Raw genomic sequence first — 10,105 nt, 5'->3', positions numbered from 1 at the left:
TAAGAAAATGCCTTACAGCTGGATCTTATGAAGGCATTTTTCTCAATTGAGGGTCCCTCCTTTCAGATAACTCTAGGTTGTGTTGGGTTGACATAAGAGTAGCCAGCAAGTGGTTTTATGAAGAAAGCTGCATTTGAACTGGGTACTGAAGGATCAGCATGATTTCAGTGTAAGGGGAAGCAGATTCAGACTAGGCTGAGGGGATGGTCTAACGAAAGAGGTAAAAGGGGCAGAGGAAGTGTGGAATTTACTGAGCGAACATATCAACTTCACAATTCCTAGTTTCTTCCTGCCTTTAGAGGCTGATTTGTTGGGGAAGGGTTTATGGATCTCACCTGTCTCCAAGCACTTAACAGATAAAGGCTGATGAGGCAAGATTACTCATGCTCCTGTAAGTAACCCTAATGATATTAACACACACACAGTGGTGTATGAGTGGGATTCTAGCTGGAAAGAGGAATAGGTTTTAGGGGAAAGGAGACATACATATAATGAAAATATAACAAAAATACTATGTGTAATTGATATAATTGATATGTACTAATAGAACATTAAGTGATGCTCATTTTTGAATAGGGAAAGAAGTACACACACACACACACACACACACACACACACACTCACAAACCTGGGCTTCATAAAAAGGTTGGAGTGCATTCAGTTTTGAAGAGTCTTGTGGATATTTGAGTCTGATGGAAAGTCTTCCCCTCAATTCTCATCCAGCTGGTTCATATTCATTTTGAAAATATGACAGACTTCAGCAGTTAAGTGGTTTTGCACGCACGTCTAGATTCAATTTCAGATTATTTTGTTTTTCTGTGACTCAGTTCAGCTATTTATTTTTGACAAGGACCACGTATATAGTCCAGGCTGGCCTGTAATGCGCTATGTGGCCCAGGCTTTCCTCCAAATGCCATCCTCAGGTCTGCTATGACAGGTGCGACTTAACTTCTCAGCCAACTTTTATAGGGATGCTCGCCTCTGAGAGCTGAGCCAGGGTCCTGGTTCTACAGGTAACGTCAGCGACCACCCTGCAGCGCAGGCCCCACCCTCCTCCTCAACCCGCCCAGCCGCTCCCCCTGGTCGGTCGAAACCCGGTTCCAGCTCGCTCTGGCCAGCCGCCCAGAGCACGCGGCTCCCCGTCTCTAGGCAACGCGAGCGCATCGCTCGTCTGCGCAGGCTCCGCGGCGACCACGGCTTGTTTTTAAACAGCCGTCCAAAAGAGCCAATCAGAGGCGGTCTCCCGAGCGCGCGGGGGCGGATTGGTTGGGAGCGTCTCTCAATGGCCAATAGGAGTGGAGGTGAGCTGGGCGGGACCGGAAGCGGGCGAGGGGGGGAAGAGGGGAGGCGGCGGCGGCGGGCAGTTTGAACGACGCGGTGCTGGACGGCGGGGAGCGGCGCGCTGCGGGAGGAGTTCGGCGGTGAGGAGCCCCGGGCGGTGAGGAGCCCCGGGCTGACCGACTCTGGAGCGGGATTCTAGGAGGAGCGCAGGTGAGCAGCGTCCTCCCGGGCCCGCGTCGCCGCCCTGGAGCCCCCAGTCCGCACCGCGCCTACCCTCGTGGCTTCTAGAAGCTTCTTTCTCTCTTGGCTGAGGGTCACCTGAGGGCCGGGCCGGGCGGTGTGTGCTCAGCAGCCAGAAATAACGATCCCTGGAGGGCCGGGAGGGGATCCTGACGAAGGACAGCCACAGAAACCTGGCTGACCCTCCTTGGGGGCTCGACGCGGGCGATGGGCCTTGGGGAGAGCCCTCCGCATCTTCTGAGGCATAAAGACAACGTCGGTGGAAGTCCTTTGAGAGCAGTGGTCCTCAGCCTTCTTAGTACGGAGACCCTTTGACACAGTACCTCATGATGTGGTGACCCTCACCCCCCCACCATAAAATTATTTCGTTGCTACTCAAAACTATTTTTGCTGTTATTAACCGCAAGGTTAATATCTGATAGGCCGTCCCCGAGAACCGCTCTTTTAGACCGTTCACCTCAGAGTTTCGTCTTGCACTCAGACCCTGCCCCTTTAGTCATACCTTTTCCATTGATTGGTTTTTCCTTCTTTGGCCTTTGGCTCCAGAGATCCGATTTAGATGGCCGACAACTGATTTCTTAGTTTGTCAACACCTAATGACAATTAGGCGATCACATAGAAAATGTGCAAGAGTGTGACTACAAACAAATCTATGTAGCTGTTTGTTTATTGAATTAGAAAAGCAGCCTGCTGGTTTCCCTTGCTTGTTTCTCATCTCTGGATTGTTCTTTTTGTCTTGTTGGCAGTAGCGTCTTTTATTTCCCTCTCTCCCTCCTTCCCTCCCTCCTTCCCTCCCTCCCTCCCTCCCTCCCTCCCTCCCTCCCTCCATCCCTCCATCCCTCTCTGTCTCCCAACTGTTGGGTTAAAGGCTTCCATCACTCCCCCCAGATATGGCTGTGGCATCTTGATGTAATGATTTCGGTGGCTGGCTGAATTGTTAAGACAAGTTAGTGTGTGTGATTTTTGGTGTATTCTGCTCTCACTCTGAATGAACAAGCCATCTCTTAGAGCAGGGTAAATTGCCCTTTGTTCGTCGTTGAGAGGCCGTATTCCTTTCAGAATTTTTTGTGAGAAATTGATTGTGGAGTTACAGATGTCTTCTGAGATCTGGGAGAAACATAATGAAGCTGGCAGCAAAAACAGTTTTCAAGCCTTGATATATAACATGTCAGGATCTTTGTTTCTCTTTAACTTTGGAAAATATTTTTTCAAAATATTTATAGTTAGATACTGTCTCAGTGTACATACTCAGAAGTAGCTCAGAAGGCGCTAGTCCATGTTTCCTTTTGTATCATAGGCTGAAGTATATTTGGGGGAGCTGACATAATAGTTAACATGTACATAAAATATACTAGAAGATGCCATTTTGAGGCTTGAGGAAGTTGCCAACTTTTTATAAATGAGGAAACCAGGATACTAAGAGCAATTGAATGATTTGCTCAAGGTTATGCACTATTTAAGTGAAAGTGGTAGGGCTTAAATGTGCTTTGAGTCACTGTCTGTATTCTTTCCTTTTCATCTGGAGTGTGCCTTTACCACCTTTGGAATGGTCCTGGTAGTAACCTGGCATCGAGTCTTGGCTGATACATGTATTAATTTAACAAATACCAGCTTGGAAAGAGCTGGGTATCTTGTGAGGAACTGACTGGAAACTATTCCCTGCTTAGGTATCTCAGAAAAGGCCTCCCTGGGGATGCAGAGTGTGAGTGATAATGATATGAAGAAGGAAAAGAACATTTGTAAAATAATGTCATGCTTTTCTCCCATGTAGGTAGGATCTGTTTCACCTGGAAATGTTATAGTAAAGCATTTGTTTTATATAACGCAAGTAGCTATATGAGAGCTTAAACCTGAAAAAATAACCAAGCGTGGTGGCTACACCTTTAATCCCAGCACTTGGTAGGCAGAGGCAGGTGGATTGCTGTGAGTTCTAGGCCTGCCTGGTCTACAAGTTCCAGGACTGCCAGGGTTATTACACAGAGAAACCCTGTCTCAAAAAACAAACAAACAAACAAAAAACCAAAACAATAACAACAACAAAAACCTGAAAAAAATAATAAATGAAGAGGGAAACAAATAAGTATGCTATATAATCTCTGAGTTTCCTTTACTGACTTTATTTTTTTCAGTTTACTTACAAATGCTTGAAAAATAAAACAAAATGAGCTGGGCATTGGAAGAATGGAAGGAAGGGCTCCCTACAAGAGCTCTTCAGAAAATTCAAGAGCTCGAAGGACAGCTGGACAAACTGAAGAAGGAAAAGCAGCAGAGGCAGTTTCAGCTTGACTCTCTAGAAGCCGCGCTGCAGAAGCAGAAGCAGAAGGTATCACTGCTTTTTGAAGCAGTTGGCTTCCTTTTGGATAATTGCTTTCTTGTAGAAGAGGGAACTTGTCATCTCCGGGTGATAATTGTCTCTCCCTGAGACATTTTAAGTTGCCTCTGGTTTTCTTCATCTGTGGCTTTATTGCTGCTGATATTTAGGGCTTAATTTCATTTTAACTTCTGTTTGGGAAGGGGCTTTTTTGCCTTGTGCAGTAAGGCCATGTGTCTGGCTTCAGCTCTGGATTGTTAAGGTATTTTACAGTTTAGGTGGAGGGTGCTCTCTCACAGGGAGCTTTTTACTTTGGGGTGTCCAGCATCATCTCTTCAGGGGTATTAAATAAAAACACAAGACCTCTTTAAAAACGAAACCAAAAAGTCTGTTAGCCAATTGTGTGGTAGCACAATCATGGCTTCTAATGTATTTTTGCTTATGGAAAGGTCTTTTTTAATTTCTTAAAATAACTGGCTTCCTTGGCAAAACTTGAAAGTGAACTGTTTAGGAAAAGTTATAAAGTTTATTTTAAAATTCTCTTAAAAAATATATATATACACATTTGTATTTATTTTATTATTATGTATATTACATATACATTATTAAAATATGTATAGGTATGTGTTGTGTGTGCCTGATTGTATGTACACCACATGCATGTAGTACCTGAGGGCTCAGAAAAGGGTACTGGATCCCATAGAACTGGAGTTCTAGACAATTCTGAGCCATGTGATATGGGTGTTAGGAACTGAACCCAGGTCCTTTGCAAGAGCAGCAAGTTGCTCTTTATCCACTGAGCCACTGCTTCAGCCTTTTTTTTTTTTTCAAATTCTTCAAAGCATGTTAAAAGATAATATAGTATGTAACTTTATAGAACTTTCCTATTTATATGCTCAACAGTTTGGTCATTTAAAATTTCTGTGTTCATGAAGCATCCCCTCTGCCATCCCAGGGTGGGGTTTATTACTACCGTGTCTCAGAAAGCTAGTTTTAGAGTTAGACTTACACATAATACTTGGTAAGGACACAAACAACAAAACTATTTTCTTGTCAATAATCTGTTAGGTTGAAGATGGAAAAACAGAAGGTGCAGACCTGAAAAGGGAAAATCAAAGACTGATGGAAACATGTGAAACTTTGGAGAGAACAAAGCAGAAGATTTCTCATGAACTTCAGGTTAAGGAGTCACAACTGAATTTTCAAGAAGGTCAACTGAGCTCATGCAGAAAACAAATAGAAAAACTGGAACTGGAACTTAAGCGGTAACTGTCTGAGTAGTATTCGTGTGGACTTTAGTGCCAAGGATCTCAGACCCCCAGCTGAGAGCTTGACCAAAAGCTGAGGGATTGTAATTTCTAGGCTCACAGAAAAGTCATTAAAGTTTGCAGGGCTAAGGATCCCAATATACAGGAAGACAAACACTCGAGGGTATTATTTGCCACCCCTTGCTTTTGCCATGGACTCTGGCAAACTATTGCTGCCAGAGATCATCACTTGCCTGCCTATAATTTCTGTCTAGGTGGAGCAAAAGAGCCCCTAACATGGATGGGTAGCATTTCTAGTCATAATCCTTTCTAGATATGTTATGTTAATTTACACATCTTTTTTAAAATGCCATATGATATCTGTATATCAAGTCTCTACATTTATTACATTTGTGTGTTCATGCACACATGTGGAAGTCATTGGACAACTTTTGGGAGTCAGTTCTCTCCTTCCACTTATGGATCTCAGGAATGAAATGTGGGTTGTCTGGCTTTACCTGCTGAGCAGTCCTGCCCACCCCAAATCTCTTGTTTTGAAATGATTGTCATAAGTAATATCTCTATTTTCATAATTAGAACCTATGTTTTAAGAATATCACTCAACTTGGGCTTCTGAAGTTCTGAGCTCTTTGTGTCTTTCTTTGGCTTAGATGGAACATAAGATTTGCTTGGACTATATCCCTGGTTCCCTACACTTCTCTGCTGCTATAGTGCTTATTGTAATAGGTCTTCATTATATTTTGAAGACAGGGTACTGCATTGTACATCTGGCTTAAAGATTAGGGCTCACTCAATGTCTACTGGATAAAAGGATTCTTAGAAGCAAAGTTTTGTATGCTCTTTTGTTCTCTGGGAATGTATAGCATTTGTACTCTGTAGCCTTTGTTGTAATCTGTCTTGTTGGTCTCTTGCGTTCTTTTTTAACAGGTGTAAATCTGAACTTGAAAGAAGCCACCAAGCCGCACAGTCTATAGACGTTTCTTTGAATCCATGCAGTACACCACAAAAACTTTTTGCAACTCCACTCACTCCAAGTCAGTGTTATATCGGTAAAGATTTTTATTTGGTATAAACAACTCTCAGTTTTAAATTCTGCAAGAGCAATGAATTAGTCCACATTTGAATGCAGCTTTTAATTTTGTCTTTTAAAAATGTCATCCCCAATTGGATATTTGTTTGCGTCTTCGTTGAATTATGTTGAGCCATTAGAGGTGAGCATTAACCCTTACATTTTACCCTTCTGCAGTGTGTTTTAAAAGTTTCAGAATATGGGAGACACCTCAGTTTTCATGTTTGAGTAATTTGATCAGTATTTTGACATGTTGCTCCAGTCTTCTTTCTATTAAAGATTAAGGTACTTATTTCAAGACTTAGTGCAATCATTGCTGATCTGTTAATTTATTTATGAAATGATTGGTTGACATAAAATCTCATTTGACTGTCTGTGTTTAAGGTTCCACATATGAAGATCTAAAAGAAAAATATAATAAAGAAGTTGAAGAACGGAAAAAATTAGAGGCAGAAGTTAAAGCTTTGCATGCTAAAGTAAGTTCATTATGGTCCCTGCAGAAGAAGAAACTCTTTGCTGAAGCATAAGACTGACCTACCTTATCTAGGGCTGGCATATTTCTCTTACATTGAGAAAAATTTCAGGGCTCATTGGTGATGATTATTTTTGTTTTTTTAAAAATAGGGCCACAAATGGCTGGAGAGATGGCTCCAGTGTTTAAGAGCATTGGCTGCTCTTCCAAAGGACCTAGGTTCAATCCCAGCACTCACATGGCAGCTCACAACTGTCTGTAACTCCAACACCAGGGGATTCAACATCCTCATACAGACATACATGCAAACAAAACACAAATGCACAGAAAATAAAAATAAATATTTTTGCTGGGTGGTGGTGGCAGCCTTTAATCCCAGCACTCGGGAGGCAGAGGCAGGTGGATCTCTCTGAGTTCGAGGCCAGCCTGGTCTACAGATCGAGATCCAGGACAGGCACCAAAGCTACACAGACCTTGTTTCAAAAAAACCAAAAAAAAAAAAAAAGGTGGGCGGGGTGGGGTGTGTGGGGGGGGAGCTGCACAAGATGGCTCAGCAGGTAAAAGCAATTGCTGTGCAAACCTGACTATCTGAATTTGATCCATGGAACCCCACGGGGAAGGAGAAAACTCACTCCTGAAAGTTACTCTTTGACCTGCATGCAGATGCTGCAGTATGCATGTTCCTGTACTCACTCCCCTATTACACAAATAAATAAAATTAAAAAGGAACATGCTTGTGATCTCAGCATTGAGGAGACTGAGGCAGGAGAATCTTGAGTTCAAGCCATCCTGACCTACATGGTTAAGACCTTGTCTTAAAACAAAAACTAAGGACTTCAGGTGAGGTTAGTTTTGTCCATAAATGGTAAATCTTCATGGGGACACCAAATCTATTTTATCTCCTTATTAACCCTGAGATAAGGACCTGATTTGGAGAGAGAAGTACTAGGGAATTATTCTTTTGTCCTGATACTTACTGGCTGACTTCTCTGGTGGAATGCAGTTAACTCTAAGAACTGTGAGTTTTGAGGGTCATTATTGGTAAAATTCTCATTTCAGAGGAGAGTGTTGGCAACACAGTGTCCTATTTCTTATAGGTAGTTGCCAGTAGATTTTGTTTATCTTGTGTTTTGAGATGTCTCCTGTCTTAGACTGGCCTCAAACTTACCATGTAGCTGAGGAGGATTGCCTTGGAGTTCGAACCTCCTGCCTTATTTGCAGAGGATTAGGATCACAGGTGTGGGCCACTAAACTTGGTTTATGTTGTGTTGTCTGTAGAATCTAGGGCTTCATGTATGCAGGGCATACTACCACCTCGCTGCAGCCTAGGTATAAACTCCATTTTGATATGGGTCACTAAGTGGAGAAGTGGGGGGAAACGCGGATTTAAAACCTGGGCTACTTTAGAGACCGCCCTCCAAACCTGATTTGGAAGACTCCTTCATCACTGCTGTGCACGTCATGTCATTTTCTAAAACAATAACAACAACAAAAGCCCCCCAAAACAACCTAGTTTGGTATCATTTGTACATCACTGCCAAACAACAATTTGGTGAGACGTCACAATTCAAACGGCTTAAGGCAGAGTTTATAAGTAGGTAACTATTTGAGGATTGAAAGGCCTATTTCTTTACACATCCTTAAACCTTGTTTTGAGGTCACCAGGATTGTTGTACCAAAGGCACTGCTTACCAAGATAAATAAAAATTCTCTAACGTCCTAAAGACATGTGCTTCATCATTTGGTACCTGTTGTGCCCTGTAAGGAATGTGAATTCCTGTGACCATTGAACCTCTCCAGTAGTCGGAAGAATGCTTGCTATAGAACTAACACAGCATCTCTCCACAGGCTACATGCCAGTGTTGATTATAAATAGCCACATGATGTTTCTGGAGTGCATTACCAAATAATGAACTGTGAGATTAGTGACAGTTCTATAGCTTGATAGTTAGTGTAAAGGTACCTGGGCAAAGGAAAGCCAATTTTGGAATTTAAAATGGAGGTGAATAATGGTAAGTAGAACTTAGATTTAGCCCTTATGGATTGATGGTACCTCAGATGGTCGTTCTTGCTCATCCTTCAGTGCTGAGAAGTCTGACTGTCAGGACATTGCACTACTAGATCTTGGCATTTAACTTATGATGTCCTACACCTGGTTAACATTCAATATTAGCATGCTGTGCAAGCATCATCATCATGGGATTGTGGCTACATGTTCTGTCTGAAAAGAAATAGCCCTGAATATTGAGATTTCCAGGGGATGTCGGTCAGCAGTAATATGCTTTCAGAACATGCTCAGGGCCCTGGGTTTGATCCCTAACACTGGGGGTGGGGTGGGATGGCGAGGGGTGAATAAATTAAAAAAAAAAATTGAGACTTTTGAAGGGCTCTGAAGAGTTTCTATTTTTATAGAACGTGAACCAGCCTCTTCCCCAAGCCACCATGAATCACCGGGACATTGCAAGACATCAGGCTTCCTCATCAGTATTTTCTTGGCAACAGGAAAAGACCCCGAGTCGCCTTTCATCTAGTTCTCTGAAAACCCCACTTAGGAGAGATGTCTCTGCCTCTCACTCTTTGGGGGAAGAAGAAGTGACTCCTAACAGATCAAGTCTGCAGACAGGGAAGAGAGGCTGCAGCAGCGACTTTGGTGACAATCCCAGTGGTTCTCAGCTTTGGGAGCAAGTCAAGGCCCAGAATCAAGGTAACTTTCTGACATAAATTAAGTTTACATGGAGGTTTTCCATGATCATTTCAGTGTGCGGTGTGCATTGTATATTTTGTTGGACACATTGGTGGTTTACTTCTCAGGCTCATGTTGTGAAACTTGCCATTTCTGTAATAACAAAAGACACAACAGTTTTGGAATGAAGTTGTATTTGAATTGAAAACACGGCACTGTGAGCCTTTAAAAGTAGTTTGAGCCGGGCGGTGGTGGCGCACACCTTTAATCCCAGCACTCAGGAGGCAGAGGCAGGCCAGCCTGGTCTCCACAGCGAGTTCCAGGAAAGGCGCAAAGCTACACAGAGAAACCCTGTCTCAAAAAACCAAAAAAAAAAAAAAAAAAAAAAAGTAGTTTGAGAGGCATTAACTTATTTTCCCAAAAGCAGAGTGAGTAGGTTGATTACAAGTTTGCACTCCTCACGATTCTCACCTGGCTCTGTTGAGACCTTAGAATGAGCCTGTGGTCTGAGCAGCCTTGGAGAGGTGTGGCATGTATCTGCAGAGTAGCTCTCTCTGCCTTGTGCTGCCAGGCTGTCCATATGGGAGCAAACCTGTAACCTTGGCTGCTGTACCACACTGCAGCTGATGCCAAGCATACCAGGTGGTGTTTTGGAATCGACTCTGCGGATCCTGATAATTTCCAGTGCTGTGATATATTGAGAATCATCTTCAGTGTTTGCTGGTGAGAGCTGTCACACTGCCAATGCCATTGGAACCAGTACTACATGTGTAGGAAAAGG

The 10,105-nt window shown here is 43.0% G+C and overlaps 1 protein-coding gene across 3 annotated transcripts in view; it reads left to right on the top strand.

Annotated features, from left to right (window-relative positions):
* Window positions 1–1,320: 1,320 nt before the first annotated feature.
* Cenpf (centromere protein F) overlaps window positions 1,321–10,105 on the top strand; it is a 46,408-nt gene continuing 37,623 nt past the window's right edge. Inside the window, exons 1-6 of one of the 3 annotated variants that reach the window (XM_042258823.2) lie at window positions 1,321–1,491; window positions 3,651–3,844; window positions 4,901–5,097; window positions 6,028–6,149; window positions 6,554–6,645; window positions 9,054–9,345. In XM_042258823.2, the coding sequence (XP_042114757.2) occupies window positions 3,683–3,844; window positions 4,901–5,097; window positions 6,028–6,149; window positions 6,554–6,645; window positions 9,054–9,345 (865 nt within the window). In that variant the 5' untranslated portion in view covers window positions 1,321–1,491; window positions 3,651–3,682. Of the gene's footprint in view, window positions 1,492–3,650; window positions 3,845–4,900; window positions 5,098–6,027; window positions 6,312–6,553; window positions 6,646–9,053; window positions 9,346–10,105 lie in introns of all 3 variants that reach the window. The other 2 variants (XM_076548191.1, XM_076548192.1) reach the window with 2 other exon arrangements.

Source organism: Peromyscus maniculatus, chromosome 11 (genome assembly GCF_049852395.1).
Source record: "Peromyscus maniculatus bairdii isolate BWxNUB_F1_BW_parent chromosome 11, HU_Pman_BW_mat_3.1, whole genome shotgun sequence".
Classification (NCBI taxonomy): Eukaryota; Metazoa; Chordata; class Mammalia; order Rodentia; family Cricetidae; genus Peromyscus; species Peromyscus maniculatus.
This window is presented reverse-complemented; position numbering and strand designations above follow the sequence as displayed.